The 18,470-nt window shown below is 42.8% G+C and overlaps 1 protein-coding gene, 1 long non-coding RNA gene and 2 other non-coding genes across 11 annotated transcripts in view; all 4 read left to right on the forward strand.

The window, feature by feature from the left end:
- The window catches only part of PHACTR4 (phosphatase and actin regulator 4), a 101,076-nt gene extending 96,924 nt beyond the window's left edge, over positions 1–4,152 (forward strand). For all 8 annotated transcript variants that reach the window (XM_055332329.1, XM_055332323.1, XM_055332326.1 and 5 more), the window contains one exon: positions 1,950–4,152. In XM_055332329.1, coding sequence (XP_055188304.1) covers positions 1,950–1,965 — 16 coding nt within the window. In that variant the 3' untranslated portion in view covers positions 1,966–4,152. The remainder of the gene's footprint in view (positions 1–1,949) is intronic.
- A 6,644-nt stretch (positions 4,153–10,796) lies between these two features.
- On the forward strand, positions 10,797–13,583 carry LOC129513896 (uncharacterized). Its single transcript, XR_008665317.1, has 3 exons — positions 10,797–10,914; positions 12,099–12,132; positions 13,002–13,583. It is a non-coding gene; the product is annotated as an uncharacterized LOC129513896 (long non-coding RNA).
- Positions 11,789–11,993, forward strand: LOC129514308 (small nucleolar RNA SNORA73 family). The gene has a single exon (XR_008665381.1). It is a non-coding gene; the product is annotated as a small nucleolar RNA SNORA73 family (small nucleolar RNA).
- On the forward strand, positions 12,727–12,930 carry LOC129514307 (small nucleolar RNA SNORA73 family). Its single transcript, XR_008665380.1, has one exon. It is a non-coding gene; the product is annotated as a small nucleolar RNA SNORA73 family (small nucleolar RNA).
- Positions 13,584–18,470: the final 4,887 nt, after the last annotated feature.

Genomic DNA, 18,470 nt, shown 5'->3' on the forward strand with positions numbered 1-18,470 from the left:
TTTTTTTAACAACAGTGACACTATTCAGGGCATTGTAATATGAACTCAAATAATAAACCTTGCTTTCCAGCAGGGAACTGTCATCTAATCTGGAAAAAGACCTGTGTACTACTCAGTATAGTACAGTCGATATGATAAACACCTCAGCTGTCCTGAGTCTTAAATCTGCCAGGTTTCGTATTGAAAGTCTACCATTTCCTAACTATGTCAGTGTTAGCCATTCTCATTGTTATTATAATAGTAATAAAGTACTAGAGTGAGCAACATTAAAGGAAAGAGTCCTAGAGAAGGTGCCGCCTAGACTGGATCTTAAAGCATATGAAAGAATTTATTTGGACCAAAAGGAAGGAACCAGCATTACCAAACAGCGTTATAAACAGAAGGACTGGCATTAACAAGGCTGTCGGAGGTGAGAAGGTGTGCATTGTCTCTGCGCGCATTGTGCTGGAGCAGGACACATACGAGAGCAGTGTTAAGAGGAGACCAGCACAATGAGCTTGGACTGTTACACTAGGACATTGGAACCACTGGAGTGTGAGTGTTTCAGGTGGAGCTCTGGTCGAATATGTAGGATGAAACTAGCAGCACAGAAACCAGATATATATATTTTTTTTATTTCAAGCATAAACTCAACATTGGGCAATCTCTTGATTCCAGGGATAAATTAAAGGAGGTAGTTAGGTGACTCTTAAGATTTCAAACTTGTGATTTTTGAAATGTGTGAAGTCGATGAGGAGTTGAGGTGAACTCTTTAAGATATTTATTCAGCACATATTTATTCAATACCTGCTACCTGGTAGATAGCAGTACTTGGTGCTCAGAATATAGCCTGGAACAAGATAATGTCTCCACCTCAATGAGCTTTTATTCTAAAAGGGGAAGGCAGACAGTAAACTGGAAGAGTTTGACAAACCTGTGACACATTGAGGTGGAGATGCCTAGAAGACAGTTGGATATTCAGACCAAGAGTCCAGGTATCAAAAAAAAAAAAAAAAAGCAGAGCCTCAAGGTATAAAGTTTTAAAGATTTATTTTTATTTATTTATGATAGAGAGAGAGAGAGGCAGACACAGGCAGAGGGAGAAGCAGGCTCCATGCCGGGAGCCCAACGCGGGACTCGATCCCGGGTCTCCAGGATCGCGCCCTGGGCCAAAGGCAGGCGCGAAACCACTGAGCCACCCAGGGTTCCCCGGTATAAAGTTTTATGAGGGACGCCTGGGTGGCTCAGCGGTTGAGCCTTTGCCTTTAGCTCAGGGCGTGATCCTGGGATCCAGGATCGAGTCCTGCATCAGGCTCCCTGTGGGGAGCCTGCTTCTCCCTCTCCCTATGTCTCTGCCTCTCTCTCTCTCTCTCTCTCTGTGTGTGTGTGTGTGTGTCTCTCATGAATAAATCAATCTTAAAAAGAAAGGTATAAAATTATGAGGAAAGATGGTGGTTCTTAAGGGGAAAATTGTTTGTGTCTAAAGGATGGACAGAGGAAAATGAGCCAGGAAAGCATTCTGAGGAAAAGCAATTAAAGAAGAAGGAAAACAGGGTACCTGGCTGGCTGTCAGTAGAGCATCTGATCTTGAGGTCTGTGAGTTCAAGCCCCACAGTGGGTGTGGAGGTTACTTTAAAGAAAAGAAGAAAAGTCAGGTAGGGGCAGCCCCAGTGGCGCAGCGGTTTAGCGCCGCCTGCAGCCCAGGGCGTGATCCTGGAGACCCTGGATCAAGTCCGGCGTCAGGCTCTCTGCATGGAGCCTGCTTCTCCCTCTGCCTGTGTCTCTGCCTCTCCCTGTGTCTCTATGAATAAATAAATAAATAAATAAAATCTTTAAAAAAAAAAAAAAGGTAGAATTAGAGTAGCAGAGAGACAATTTTGAATATTAAGAGTGTAACATTTCATTACTATTAACATAATAGCAAAGCATCGGTATCTGGTAACTGGAGTTTTTTGCTCATCTTGTTTTAGCTACCATCGTCCATGATGCTGAAGTCTGAGAGAGGAACTACACAACCCCCAAAACAGGGCTGCTTGGCTGCTTCAGTCTCAGAGCAATGTGGAAGGAATATCTGCACTTCCCAGCACAACCAGGATTGAGTCGTCTGGGATGTAGTTCTGGGGCGAACAGCACTTATATGAATGTAGCATTTCACTGGAATGGGTGGTCATGTGCTACTCTGGGCAAAACTGAACACTTTGTCAGTGCTTTTGAACTTTCAATATTGCAGCATACTTGAGGGGTCCTCCTCACCAGCCACCCGTGCTCTGGGCCACCCACACCCTTGCCCCAAGATGACTGCCTGTGCTAGGCACCATTAGCCTTATCTGCTCTGTCCTGGTTGTAAGATCTCCTTGTGGAAGACCAAATCCCTGATCATTGGATCAGACCAATGTCCAATCCACCTGGTGGTGGGAAGAACCTTCTGGAGGCCCTCAGCCTTCTGGCAAAGGGTACCCCACCTCCAGGGCACCCCTCCATACTGCACTGGCATGTTAGTTGAAAGCACTGCACTATACCTCTCAACACAGCAATATAGTCCTCTTCAGGCAGTCCAGTCTGAAAGAAGCTCAGGATCTGACATGCTCTTCCATTTTGGCACAAGTCATCCTGATTTTTATTTTTAAAATTAAAAAAAAAATCTTGAAGAGGTGCTGGAAACTTAAGTTTTGAGCTGCAACTAGATTCCAAGTCAGGAAAATGAGAAAACATATATGTTTTCTATATACAAAACCAAAACCAAAAAAGGCCTTTATCATTAATGCCAACTTGGCAGAAAACTAACTCATGGCTTAAATTTTATAAGCTGTTGTACTTTTGTCATACCAAATGATATTGGAACTCATCTGACCAATAGATATATTCTCCTCCTCAACTCTGTGGGAGCAGCCATCTGCTTTGGGGCCCCACACTTCAGCCAGAATCACTACAAGGTCTAGGGCCACGGGGTCCAGGTGCTGGACCAGAAGTCTCTGGAGGAGGAAGTAGGAGGGGCACAATCATGACCAGCTCCTCCTCCCTTCTCCATGCTGTTGGCCCTCTCTCTCCCCCACTACCGCCCCCCGCCCCCCCAGCCTCCACCTGCTGATCCTCTGGCAGCTTCTGCCTCACTTTATCTCTCCTCTGCCAAGCAGTAGCCGGTGTCATTGGTGCCCAGGCCTTGACTCAGCCCCCGCCCCTTTTTGTATTTGTAATATATATTAATATGATTTCCTAAAGCAGAAAATTGTTTTCTTTGAGTTTTTATTTTGCAAACCATACAGCCTTACCATTTCCTTCTAATATCTGTTCATACTAAGTGGAAGAAAAAAAAATATTTCCTATTTAACTGATAAATTTGGCTTTTTTCCCCCCTTACTTTAATGTTCAGAAAGTTGTGGCTGTATCCTAGATCCTTCTGCGATCCCTGTTCTGTTGGAACTGTTCAGTAGATGTTCTTTTATGGCCATATACTATTTGCTGAAAAATCAGAATATCAGGTCAAAACAGAAGAGCTGAGGTGACCTTAAAAGATAGTGTCTTCTCTCTGTAAGGGAAATAACAAAGTATTCAGATTTCTCAGTTACCATTAGATGCTCTGCAGCTATGGAACTACAGTGGGTCCATAGCTCCTTGAAGCTCCTGACATTTGGCGTGACTACAGTAAGATAAGTGACGATTCTGCACAGTGGTTAGAGGCCTGTACATAATGTGGCCACACACATGACTTCCTCTCTCCGTTGGTTTGGAGGCTGTCTGGCTTATGCCAGCATTCTCTATGGCTTGAGGTGGCATTTTCAAACCCTTCTTCCACTGCCTGACTTTCCCTTAATGTGCCAAGTTTGAAACAGGATTTGATTTCCTGAGCCAAGTCTGCTCTGTGTGCCGCCAGGGACTCTACTTTGTCTTTCATCTCATCATGTTCTTTTGAAACAAGATACTTTGGGGGTCAAGTCTTTTCAGGTGTTTATATATATATATATATATGTAATGGATCTGTGTTCCCTTTTTGTATAAGTAACAATTCACAATCAAAATGTAAAAAAGAAATAAAAGTCTGATGTATTGTACTTCAAGATGCTTCCCTGATGTACAGAATCTCCTTGTAAAGTAAATAATTGCATTGTATATCAGTCTTCCTATCAATATTAATTATAAAGTATTTTAGAATTAAAAAAAAGTCAAACTATACTATTCTGGTGTGAAGTGCTTATTTTTTTAATGTTCTATCTTATTCCAAAAGATTTAAGATAGCTTATAAACAATACCTAAAATACTGCTGGACACCCTAAATGAGAAGTAGATGATGGGAAAAAAATAATACCAAGAATACTAAATGTACCCAGAGATAAGGTCGGTCATGTTTGTGTCTGCACACGTATGGAAAAAGAATATGCAGCAGAGGAAAGCCAACTGTGACAAGCCCCACCCCGCCCCGTGGTATGTACCAAGTATGGCACAGATCCTTTATCCTCTCCCACCCCTAGTCTGAGAAAATACACTCCTATTGCCAGTGAAGAACCTGGGAGGTGAAAGTCCCTTCCCAAAGGTCAAGGCAAAATATGTAGTCACTCTTTGTATATATTTAAGGATAAGCAGTTGCATCCCAATCAGTTGTCCCTGCAAGGATTTAACTGTGTATGAACCATATATAAGTAGACTACAGCACAGTAGGACAGTCCTAGTGTATTCCTCTGGCAAGCAGCCCAGTTTCTATCCAGGTGGCCTCGCCAAATGACTCACTTTCCTCCTATCACTTGAGAGAATGGCTCTGATTAGTACACCAGCCTTTACCAAGAGTTAAAAGAAACCATGAGTCAAAACTGCTCAGAAGTGATTCCACTTGCTACGTGGTTTTCCTTCCAGCCCTCTAAAGACCAAACCCAAACAGGGCCAAAGCTCCAAAGAGGTCTCAAATTGCCATTGCTCTTTTGAGGTTAAGCATTGTCTACAGAAGGGTATTTTGAAGGTGCACATTGCTCAGTGTTTGCTGAAATGATCAAAGAATTTACAGTCCTTACAGACTTAGTGTTCCTAGGAGAGGGAGGACTATAACTGGAGACCGAGAAAGGGCAAGTACAGGAGATGCTGAATGGGAGGGGATGCGATAGGAAGTATACCTATGAAGGATGAGAATGCACAACAAAGAAAAGCCAAGCCCTGAAACAAAAACACGGCCTACGCCACTGCTTCAAGGCTCTATTCAATTCTAGCTCTAGGAGGCATGAAGGGTAAAACAGGAACCACCAGCAACCTGGGCCACTTGCTCCACTTATCAGTTGTGTAGATAGCATTAATTTCTTCCCCCAACAAAGTATAGAGGTCATCTGGCAGAAATAAACATCCTTATTTTTCCTCCATTTGGTACTGAAGAGACACACCATTCGTTCATTCATTCATTCATTCATTCATTCAATGTTTATCACCTGCCTTCCTATCCATCAGCCTCAGAAGAAATCTTCCCTTAACCTTCTAAACCTATTGCCCTACCTCCAGCTTTTTTTTAAATAATTTATTTATTCAAAAAAAAATAATAATTTATTTATTCATGAGAAACACAGAGATAGGCAGAGGGAGAAGCAGGCTTCCTGCAGGGAGCCTGATGGGGGGACTTGATCCCGGGACTCCAGGATCATGCCCTGAACCAAAGGTGAGCCACAGAAGCATCCCACTATCTCAAGCTTTTTCTACACTCCCTTTATGTAACCTCTTCTGATGTTCACTTAAATTCCTGTACAGTCCAAGCGGTTGAGCTAAATGAGTGACAGATGGAGAAAAAAGTGATATAAACTGAACAGGCTTCTTGACATTGGCTTATGACCTCTGGTCTGTACACACTGCTTTCCATTTCTAAGGTTATAGTCACTCACCTCATCAAAATCTAAACTAAATCCGAACTAAAGTGGTTTAGTCTAAGGTCACCAGTGACTTCTCAGTTAACTGCCACCTCCTAAACCTGTTTTCAGCTCGTAATGTATTTGATTCCTCTACAGCATCTGACGCTTGGGCCAAAACTAGTCCTCAAAACTTCTTCCTTGGCTTCCCAGACCCCACTGTCTCCCAGTTCTCTGGTCATGCTTTCTCTGCCCTGCTGGCTTCTTCTCTGACCAGCATTTAAATGGGTTTTCATGTCCTTTTGTGACTCTTCCTGCTCTCCCAAGGTGACATCAGCCACCACTCTTATTCTGACAACTTCTACATCTTTATCTGCAACTTAGATTTCTTGCTGGAATCTAACCCAATATCCAGTTGCCCTTTGGACATCTACGCACCCAAATGTTCCCCAGGGAATTCCTCTGCACCTCCAATGTGGACCTTACTGTCTACCTTCACAGCCTACCTTCTTAATCACCAGAATTAGAGGACCACCATGATGCTCACTGTCATAAGCCTGAAACTTTGGTATTATCTGCAAGTTCCTCTTTTTTCAGGTCCAGTGGGACAATAAATTCCATGCATTCTTACCTCAGAAATGTCTCAATTCCTAGATCTCCTCTTGCCTTGTTTACCATCAAAGTTCAAAGCCAACATTGTTTAATGGAACTTTATAACCTCTGATCTCTCCAATCTATCCTCCAATATTGCCACTAGAATTACCTTTCTAAAATGCAAAGCTGGTCATTACCAATCCTTTACTTCAAAACCTATTGGTCCCTAGTTGCCTGCAAGAGAAAATTTAAACTCTTTGGCCTGGACTACAACATATTTTATAAGTTAGCATTTACCTACTTTCTCTTCTCATGAAGAAAAGTTCAGGCACTTCTTCCTTCCATGTTCCTCATCAAGCTGACTTCTTACCCTTCCCAGAAGACCATAGTCCTGCTAGCTCCTCAGCCTGCAATGCTGTCATTGTCCATACCCCACTCCTTTACCCCTTCAAGTTTGAGGTCAAATTTTAACTCCCAGAAAAATGCCTTCAGCCTTGAGCAGATTGTTCAGTTGCCCTGTCCTTTGTGTTCTCAGCATACAGCACTCATCAAGTGGTAATGTAATTTGCTGGCTTGTCTATTTCTCCCACTGTGGGATCTCCCAGACAGCAAAGTATTTCATGTCACAAGTCAGCACCTGGCTTGCTCAGTTGGTAGAACCTGCGAGTCTTGATCTTGGGGTTGTAAGTTCAAGCCCCACTTGGATGTAGAGATCACTTAAAAATAAAAATCTTTTTTTAAAAAGTTTTATGTCAGAGACCCCAGTGTCTAGCACAATACTTAGCAAATAAATCACATAAATCACTAAGTAAATGTTGAATGAATGATTGAATAGGAGCTGAATATTGGTAATATGGACAGAGAAATAGAATTATTTATCTTCTTTAAACTCCTGGTTCTCTGGGGTACCTGGGTGGCTCAGTGGTCAAGCATCTGCCTTTGGCTCAGGTTGTGATCCCGGGGTCCTGGGATCAAGTCCCACATCAGGCTCTCTGCAGGAAGCATACTTCTCCCTCTGCCTATTTCTCTGCCTCTCTCTGTGTGTCTCTCATGAATAAATAAAGTCTTTAAAAAACAAAATAAAACCAAAAAGCCTCCTGGTTCTCAAATATTTTGGTTTTGTAACTCCTTTACAATTTTAAAAATTATTCAGAATCCCAAAGAACTTTTTTTTTGAAGATTTTATTTATTTATGAGAGAGAGAGAGAGAGAGAGAGAGAGAGGCAGAGACACAGGCAAAGGGAGAAGCAGGCTCCATGAGGGGAGCCTGACGTGCGACTTGATCCTGGGTCTCCAGGATCAGGCCCTGGGCCGAAGGCGGTGCTAAACCCCTGAGCCACCTGGGCTGCCCCCGCAAAGAACTTTTATATCTATTTATGATATCTATTGATGTACTAAAATTAAAACTGGAGGAAAATTTAAATCTTTTTATAATTTATATCATTAATTATAATCTTATAAAGAAATAATACATTTCAAAATAACCCCAATACATGTTAATAATGTGTTTTTGTGAAAAATAACTATTTTCCAAAATAATTAAGAAGAAGAATGGCATTGTTCTACATTTTTTTCAAATCCCTTTAATTTCTGATTTAATAGATGATAGTCCATTTCTCAATTTGCTCCTGTATTGGATCTGTTGCTATCTGTTGTTTTGATTTAAGTAAATAAGAAAATCCAACCCCACACCGTTCATAAAGATGACATTCATTTTCTCAAGTTAAAGAGTATTTCATGAAAAAATGTGGCTATTCCAGCTCACAACTCAAAACGATTATACAAGTGCTTTTCCTGGAGACAAATGCTGTCTTTTGCATCTGCAAAAGTACTTTATATGTACTTCTCACTTTGTCACACAAAATTCTAGGAAGATGGATACTCAAAAGTTGAGAATGAAATTAATGACTTTTATTTCTCCACCAAGGGCATTCTTAGAGCAAGCTGACTCTAATTTTAATTTGCTATGGATATTCTTTTTTACCATGGTAAAAAACACATAACATAAAATGTGCTTTTGTCAGAGGGAGGTGGCACCTAACTGGCTCAGTTGGAAGAGCACGGCCCTTGATCTCAGGGTGAGTTCAAGGCCCACATTGGGCGTAGCGATTACTTAAAAATATATATATATGTATATATATATAGTATATACATAGTATATATAAGTATATATATACTTAAAAATATAAAAAAATAAAAAATATATATATACTTTAAAAAAAACAAAATGGACCCTTTTTTAGCCATGTTTAAGTGTACAGTTCAGTAGTCACTATATGCACACTGCAGTATAACAGATTTCTAGTACTTTTTCATCTTGCTAAACTGAAACTCTCTACCTATTGAATAACACCTCCCCCTTTCCACATACCCTCCCCCTAGTCCCTGGCAACCACTTTTCTTGTTTTCACTTCTAAAAAGTTTGAGAAAATGCTTTTTTTAACTGTAAATTTATGATGATAAAGAATAATGATAGCAATACAGTTTGGTGGCAGAGCCTCAAACCACCCACCACTTCACTTTATAGCATCAGTGCAGAGATTCAACACAGTGAAAAGGCAAAGGAAGTCTAAGTATTATGAAATAGTTTTGACCTCATGGATCCCCAAGAGTCTCAGAGACCCTAAGATCTGACAACTTTGCTTTGAGAACCATTGCTCCGGGTGTGTTTCACGTTTTAAAATCTAGGTAATGGGGGATCCCTGGGTGGCTCAGCGGTTTAGCGCCTGCCTTCCGCCCAGGACGTGATCCTGGAGTCCCCACATGGAGTCCTGCATTGAGTCCCTCATTGGGCTGGGCTCCCTGCATGGAGCCTGCTTCTCCCTCTGCCTGTGTCTCTGCCCCTCTGTGTCTCTCATGAATAAATAAAATCTTTTAAAATCTAGGTAATGGGACACCTGGGTGGCTCAGTGGTTGAGTGGCTGCCCTCAGGGTCAGGGCTTGGTCCCGGGGTCCTAGGATGAGTCCCACATCAGGCTCCCTACATGGACCCTGCTTCTCCGTCTGCCTCTGTTTCTCATGAGTAAATAAATAAAATCTTAAAAATAAATTTAAAAAAAATTCTAGGTAATGATACCACTGTATTAGAATTGCTGTTCTAGTAAATAACCTATGTAAAGAATCCGGCACAAAATCTTATGTGAGGAACACTATAAGTGTTTCCACGCATTATAGCCCAGCTATGATGGCTCTGTGTTTTTTACATTAACTCTATCCGCTTAACACCATATTCAAAATCCTATCACATTTGCAAAATTTCACATGTAATATGTATCTCCAGGATTCTTTACATGCCTACTTTATATTACACGACTGTGTGTTAAAATATACTTGATGTAAAATGAAGAAACCTCCCCCCTTGTAAGTAGGGCCAGCCCTAATCCAGAGGCAGCCCATCCAGGCGCCTTCCTGAAATTTTAGCAACTAAAAGCATTCTGTTCACAATAAGAAAACCATTTCCCCCCACACCCTGATTGCAATGTCCCTGAATAGGTTCATGTTGACCCTCTGTGAAATCAACCTGGATGCCATGCGACTCCCGCGGTTCTTTTGCCTTTAGGCGGTTTCTTTCCTTTTGCCTTTAAAAGATCCCTGTAATTGCTAATCGGGGCTCTTTTCCTCCTCGGAGGCGGAGAGCCCGTTTGCGCAAACGTTCAATAAACCCTCTTGCTAATTGCATCTGCCTGTCTGGGGTCTGAGTCTCTGGGGCGTCCACCGGGACACGTTGGCACCCGTGAGCCAGGGTCCAACAAAATTTACCTTTTTAACCTTTTTAGGCGTACAGTTCCGAAGTATCGAATACATCCATTATCGTGTACAGGAGGCTTTTAATTTTAGCCAATTTATGTGGAAGCCTTTCTGTCCTATTTACCTATCATTTATCAAAAATTCATTTCACACGTGACAGGGCAGATTCAATCACTGTTGAGATCCTGCATTTCTCTAGATGGCTTTTTCCTCTCTTTTTTTAAAAACGATTTCGTTTATTTATTCATGAGAGACACAGAGAGAAGTAGGCTCCATGCGGGAAGCCCGATGCGGACTCGATCCCACGATCCCAGGACCACGGCCTGGGCCGCAGGCAGGCGCTCTACCGCTGAGCCACCCAGGCGTCCCTAGGCGGCTTTTTTCATTTTGCATAGAATTACTCCAAAGCGTTGGGGGACGGAGGCTAGCGGGTTTACCTCAGTCTATACCGTCCAGACTGGGCGAGCGGATTGCTGAGGAGCACCCTTGCTGCTCAGCACCAGGCTACAGACTCCCAAACTCCGTTTCCGTAATTCACATTCTCCAGCAGGTTCCCACGCGCGAGGCTCAATTGTCGCGAGAAGTCTCTGAGTCGGGTAGGGGTGGGGCTTAAACTCCCAGCATCCTTTGCGAATTTCCGATTCCCTAACTGCGCAGGGCGCTGCGCAGGCGCAATAGAGATACCTTGACTTCCGCCCGCTTCAGAAGGTATAAATAAGGATGCCTTGGGTGTTGAACGGTCTTTTGGAGAAAGATTGCGGCGCCGCGTGGTCTTTAGTAGGTAAGTTTTACCCCTTCGGTTGGTTACTTCTAGCTTAAGTACTCCGGGGCCTGCCAGCAAGCTGTTCCTGTGGACATCGTGCTCTCTGGAGCCCCTTCTGCGGCGTCCATGCTGCCTACGCTTGCTCGCGCAGCGGGGCTGGGCCGGATGTGGCCCGCGGAGGCCTCGCGAGCCGCGGGCCTTGCGCATAGTCCAGGCGGTCGCGCTGAGACCTACGGGGCTGCCGCTTCACGCACCAGGATGCCGGATGCTCGGCCCACCCCGCCCCTGTTGTTTGACCTGGTCTCCTAGGAAGCGGTGGGATTGCATGCCGATCATTCTATTCCCGACGGCCCATCGGAGATTAAGAATCGATTTCGAAAGCGAGCGTTCTTAATTCTGCCGCTTGTTTTATGACGTAGGGTGATCTCAGGACTCACTCCTGATGGCCGAGTTGTAGATAGGACCCGTAATGCGGTGTCAGCGCTCTGGATGTGCCATTTCTTTTCTTTTTAAACATTTTATTCGTGAAAGAGGCAGAGGGAGAAACCGGCTCCATGCAGGGAGCCCGATGCAGGACTCGATCCCGGGTCTCCAGGATCACGCCCTGGGCCGAAGGCAGGCGCTAAACCGCTGAGCCACCCAGGGACCCGCTGGATGTGCCATTTCTTAAACAGTAGTGCTAATGCCTCTTGGGATTTTTAGCTCTGTTTTGGGTACCTGGCTGAAAGTGCATTTAGACGACTGACCTGAGACTCCTGGTCGGTATTGAACTCGAACTTCGTTGACACTTGGGAATTTAGTATCTACCCCAGAATGGATATCCTGGGGAAGTCACCTTCTGCTGGTTGAAATTTATTTCTAGCTCTTTAGTTAGCAAATGAAATTACGGTGACCAACGTGGATACTCTCGGGAGGTCACTCTCCCCGGGCTCTGTCCAGGTGGCGTGCGGGAGCTCAGGGCTCTGCCCCGTGACGTACAGTCCCCTTCCACAACGTTGGAGATGAAGCCGGGCCTTGAGTCTGCGCCTGCATATTCCTACAGCTTCTCAGAGTCCTGTGGACCATGACTGAGGAGACAAACCATGCAGGAAACAGCTCTCTAGAGCACCCCCTATCTGGATATAGGTTGATTGGAAAGAAATCTGCTTTTATCACCTGCTGTACAACTGGATTAAGCTCTTAATCTTACTTTGTTTTTGCAGCAATGGCTAAGGATTCCAAATAATTTGATCTGAGGTAAGTAAATCCAAAAATTGGGGGTAAGAATTGGTTTTGGCTTATCAAAGGTGTTTTCCTGTTGACATTTAATCATTCCAGCCCAGTTCTTTTCATGAATGTGCTCCTTGCATTTAATATATCCAGATAGAAACTTCACTGTATTCTTGTTGGCATATTGACAGTTTTGTAGATGTATGCTCATGTCTGGGAAGATCGCTTTTTATTGAGTAAAGGTTAATATTTTCGCGTCTTTAATTGTCCTGTGATACGGTAGAAATTTTTCTGCTAATTTTGGATGAATTAACCAAAACCAAGATTAGCAAAACTTCGTGTATACAAACCATATAAAATAAAGCATGCATACTCCGTCGAAGTCTGTGCATGGGAGCCAAGGATTTAGTCTCCAGTACAAGCCCTGTTTGTGATACAGAAATGAAAGTGAGCATAGGTACCCGCATATTCCTAGGACAGTAAGTAGAGAAACCATGAAACAGTCAGTAGTAATAACTGGGTTTTAAACAAGCTTTCCTCAGATTCGCTTGGGCAGAATGGAATGCAGAAAATGAAATCTCTTGAAAATGTTTTGAGAGTGAGGCTGTTTAATCAGGCATTCCAACGTGGATACTCCCGGGAGGTCACTCTCCCCGGGCTCTGTCCAGGTGGCGTATGGGAGCTCAGGGCTCTGCCCCGTGACGTACAGTCCCCTTCCACAACGTTGGAGATGAAGCCGGGCTTGAGTCTGCGCCTGCATATTCCTACAGCTTCTCAGAGTCCTGTGGACCATGACTGAGGAGACAAACCATGCAGGAAACATCTAATGAAAACTAAAATGAAAATTTTTAGTGGTCGTTACGAGGAGTCTGATCTTTTTTTTTTTTCCCATTCAGGAAAGAAGAGGAGCTTCACCTAACTCTGGCATTTGATCTTTTGTGTCCTTTATTTGGCAGGGGAGGGTTGGTAAAATGATAAATGCTGTTTATAAGATAAGCGTGGAGGTTTGGAAGCTTGGGCATATTTGACCCCCCTTTTGAAACTTCCCTTTACAGTAAATCGGGGTGGTGGGGAGCAGGTTAGAAAAGAAGTTAAGATTTTATTCATTCATGAGAGACAGGCAGAGGGAGAAGCAGGCTCCACACAAGGACCCCCATGTGGGATTCCATCCTGAGCCAAATGTAGACAGACACTCAACCACAGAGCCACGAACCATACTTTTAAGAATCGGGGACTGATGCCTGCTAAAATTGAGGAATGTGAGCAGTACTGAGTATGGGCAAGTCTATTAAAACAGTATGGTCATTTCACCCACGAAAACCAGAAGATTCCAGAATGCCTATGAGGAGAAAACTTGTCTTTAAAAAAACTAAAATAACTGTCTTTTTCCGATATTCTCAAGTTAAGTGGTTTTTCTATTAAAGATCCAGGTCTGTTTATGATGTACTTATGAATTATAATAAAGATGACTGCATATTTGTGTGGCTTTTTTTTTTTTTGTATGTAAACATTTGGTTGGTTCTGCATTGATTAAAGGCCTTAAGCTTGTGTGTTTTTGGTCTCCTGATACTTGGTTACTCTTACACTGGAGAGAGCATGTTGATTCTTACCAGTTACTTAGTGTGTATGTAAGAGCCTCCTGGTTGCATTCAAAGGGATGTAATGGTACGGAGTGAATTTAGAGGACCTCTTTTTAAGATGTTATGATTTATTCATGAGGCGGGGAGGGGGGGCAGAGGGAGAAGCAGGCTCCGTTGAGGGAGCCCGATGTGGGACTCAATCCCAGGACTCCAGATCATGCCCTGGGCCAAAAGCAGGCACTAAACTGCTGAGCCACCCAGGGTTCCCTAGAGGACAGGACCTTGAAAGATTAACCTGCAGTTGACCACTGAACATGAGTGAGCCAAGCCTTAGCAGTTTCTCATAGAGTGCAGGCAAGTTGCCCTAAGCAAATAAAAAATTGGGTAAAAATGCTGAAATCACTAAGCTAGTTAAAATCTACTGCCAGTGTTTCCAGTGGAATTTAAGCTTGAGAAAATTGTCATCCTGCCTGTGATGTGAAGCTGAGTCACAATGGAAATCTTGAGGCTTGTGCTGGCTGCCAGTGTTACAGGGCAGTGGAGGTCCTGAAGGATGGGGTCTAGCAGGGAACCATCTAGAAGGTAGAGTCTAGATCCAGAGTGGGCTAAAAACATGGTGGGGAGGGGGCTTCTAACAGCCATGTGATCAGTTCAAGCCTTCAGGGTCAGGAAAAAGGCAAATGGGCTATTGGGTTGTTTGTTTTGTGTGTGTGTGTGTGTGTGTGTGTGTGTGAGGCAGAGAAGTAGGCTCCACGCAGGGCCTAATGTGGGACTTGATCCCAGGACTCTGGGATCATTTGCTGGGCCAAAGGCAGGGGCTCAGCTGAGCCACCCAGGTGTTCCAAGTAGATTGAGTAATGGACCCTAGCCCAGACTGCTGGAATGCCTGGCCAGACAATTTCACTCTGGATAGAACAAAGTAGTATGAAGAACCTGGGAGAGCTTGTTGGGTTTATTTTTTTAAAGAGTATGACAGGTGATCTGTCAAAATAAGTACACTTGCAGTACTTAACCTGTGTCAGGCACCATTCTAAGTTTGGCACATACAATGAATGTAGGTACTAGTCTAACCGGCTGATTGCCCAAGCCCACAGCTAAGAAGTAAAGCCTCTGAGCAAATCAACTCATGCAGGTTTGCTGGGAGGGATCCTCTATACCCCAGGCCGACCCTGTGTCCAATTCTCATCTTTTCCTCTAACACATATACAGCCTATGGAGGGGAAGTGCTCAAATGACTGAAGCGGTCCCCCCCCCCCCCCGCTTCTAACCAGGCAGGGATTTTAGTTTTTGGTACAAATTAACAAGGTAAGGCTGAGTAACTTGCTGGGCAGGACATAAGTGCATTTTTCTTTCCATGTCCAAAGTGTAGCTGAAGCAACACTGTCAGCAGGTATTCTAGGCCCCACCCTTTGTGCCAGACCTGTTTGCAACCTACCTGTCTAGGCTCTTTCCAAACAGGTTCTTACTATTTTTTTTTTTTAAGATTATGAGAGGCAGAGACAAAGGCAGAGGGAGAAGCAGGCTCCCCAAAAGGAGCCCAATGTGGGACCCAATCCCAGGTCTGAGCCAAAGGCTGAGCCACCCAGGTGTCCCTCTTCAAGCCTTTTTCTGCATGTAGGCAGCCCTATCAGTTGCCAAACCTAGGAGTCTGAAGACTGCCTGCCTTTGAATTCTAATACCACCACTTGCTGTCCACGTGACCTTCGGCAGGTCACGTGACTTCTGCCTTGATTTTTTTTCATCCATAGAATGTGGATGGTAAAAGCACCTACCTCGGGGTTTTAATGAGCATTAAATGAGTTAATTGTAAAAGTTTAAAATGTATAAAGGCACAATGAGTTTGTGAAATACTGCTTGTGAAGCAAACAACGTGGGATACAGTGTCCAATAAATTCTGTTGAATGAATAAAGTCTACCATCACATATCTATACCTGAACCAGGTTTATCTCAGGACGAACCCTATCATTCCAGGAGAAGTTAAGGGATTAGTAACTTCCCCAAGACCACCTAACTAGTAAGGAGCAGAACTAGGATTCGGACCTAACTCCCAAAACCGAATTACTAGCTTTGAACAAGACAGCATGGTGACATATGTACATTATTTAACCCTGATACTCCATGTACCTCTGTAAAGTAGGTACTCTTTATGCCCATTTTGCAGATGAGGAAAACCAGTTGGAGGATATGAGGAACTTGCCCAAGTCCTACAGCCAGTAAGTGGCAGGCACTTACAGAACCTATTTTCAACCTATGTCATATGCCTCAAAAAATACTATTTCTACCTGGTTTAAACCACTTTTTTTTTATTAAGCTAATATAATAACCACTTCACCATAAAATCTCAGTTTTAGTTGTAATGAATTACAAACCCATGCACTCAGTTTTATTAGACACTGGAAAATAAAGTAGAAATGCATAGTTTCCTGAAAGAGTGAGAGCCCTTCCTTGGCCTCAAGGAATAGGACCATATATATAAGCTCAGTACCTGTATGTGCCTGGCACATGGCAAACTTTTTTTCTATGTTCTATTTCATTGATTCTGCTTCTATCTCGTTTTCTTCTGATTAAGTGGAGTTTACTCTGCCTCATTTCTTTTTTTATTTTCTTAACATTTATTTATTTGAGAGAGAGCACATGAGTGGGGAGGGGAGGGGCAGAGGGAGGGACTCTCAAGCAGACTCCCTACTCAGCACAGAGCAACACTCCGGGCTCAATCTCATAACCCTGAGATCACAACCTGAGCCGAAATCAAGAGTTGGACCCTTAACCGACTGAGCCACCCAGCACCCCTCTTCCCGTCATTTCTTTTTTCCCTCTCCCCACCCCCCATTTCTTTTTTTTTAATAATAAATTTTATTTTTTATTGGTGTTCAATTTGCCAACATACAGAATAACACCCAGTGCTCATCCCGTCAAGTGCCCCCTCAATGCCCACCACCCAGTCACCCCCACCCCACCCAGTCACCCCCACCCCCCGCCCTCTTCCCCTTCCACCACCCCTAGTTCGTTTCCCAGAGTTAGGAGTCTTCCATGTTCTGTCTCCCTTTCTGATATTTCCTACCCATTTCTTCTCCCTTCCCCTCTATTCCCTTTCACTATTATTTATATGTCCCAAATGAATGAGACCATATAATGTTTCCCACCCCCCATTTCTTAAGGTAGAAGTTGAGATCATTGATATGAGAGCTTTCTTTTTTTTAATAGGCATTTAGTGCTATCAGTTTTCCCTAATAATTGCTTTAACAGTATCCCACAATTTCTGATATGTCGTGTTTTCATTTTAATTCAGCTCAAAATACTTTCAAATTCCCTTTTGATTTCTTTTATCTATGGGCTATTTAAAAGCGCATTTGTTTTTAAATGCTTGGGAGTTTTCCAAAGATCTTTGTTATTGGTTTCTACTTTCTTTTTTTTTGTGTGTGTGTTTCTACTTTAATGTCAGTGTAGTCTAAGAACATACTTCATACGACTTGAATCCTTTTAAATTTACCAAGACTTGTTCTGTGACCCACAACATGGACTTTCCTGGTAAATGTATCATGGGCACTTGAGAAGAATATGTATTTTGCTGTGAAGACAGGTGAAACATTCTATAAACGTAATCAGTCAAGCTGGTTGGTTGAGAGTGTTCTTTAAGCCTACTATATCTTTGCTGGTTTTCTGCCTGCTTACTCCATCAATTATCAAGAATGGGTTATCAAAATCTCCAGCCATATTTGTGGATTTGTCTATTTCTTCAAGAAGTTCTTCCAGTTTTTGGTTCACGTATTGTGAAACTCTGTTAGTAGTTGCATATCAGTTCAGGCTTGTATATTTTGATTAGTTCACTCCTTTATCATTTATGAAATTTCTTCCTTTATTTCAATAATATTCTTTGCCCTGAAATCTACTTTGTTACTAATATAGCTGCTCCAGCGTTTTTTCTCTTGACTAGTGTTATCAGAATGTCTTTTCTATCCTTTTGCTCTTAACCTATTTGTGTATTTATATTTAAACTATATTTCTTGTAAGTCGTGTATAATTGGGTCTTTTAAAATTTATTATGATAAACTCTGCCTTTTAACTAGAGTGTTTAGATCCTTATTTTATATGATTAATGTACTTAGGTTTGAGTCTTATCATCTTGATCTACGTTTTCTATTTGTCTCATCTGTTCTTTGTTTCTTTTGTCTTCTTATTCTACCTTTTAAAAAATGAATATCAGGGGCACCTGAATGGCTCAGTCAGTGTCTGGCTCTTGATTTTAGCTCAAGTCGTGATCTCAGGGTTGTGGGATTGAGCCCTGCATTGGGCTCCTTGCTTAGCAGGGAGTCTTGCCTGGGATTCTCTCTCTCCCTTCCTTTCCCTTTGCCCCTACCCCACCATAGTTCTGTGCAATCTCTTTCAAATAAATAAATAAATAAACAAACAAATAAATATATTTTTAAAAAACGCGTATTAGGCATGTGGGTGGCTCAGTTGGTTAAGTGTCCAACTCTTGATTTGAGCTCAGGTCAAGATCTCAGGGTGGCAAGATTGAACCCTGCCAATGCCCTGCATCAGGTGTGGAGTCTGTTTAAGATTTTCTCTCCCTCTCCCACTGCTCCCCCCAAAAAGATTAGTATCTTTTTCTGATTCTATATTACCTTCTTTGTTAGCTTACTAGCTATAACTTTGTTATTTTTGTGGTTATTTTAGGGTTTATGGTATACATCTTCAACTTATCAGAGTCCATGTTAATTGATACTATATCACTTCACTTAGGATAGTATAAGAACCATATGTTTATCACTTCATAGTCTTAG

The sequence above is a fragment of the Nyctereutes procyonoides genome, unplaced genomic scaffold, assembly GCF_905146905.1.
Source record: "Nyctereutes procyonoides isolate TBG_1078 unplaced genomic scaffold, NYPRO_anot_genome, whole genome shotgun sequence".
NCBI classification, from domain to species: Eukaryota; Metazoa; Chordata; class Mammalia; order Carnivora; family Canidae; genus Nyctereutes; species Nyctereutes procyonoides.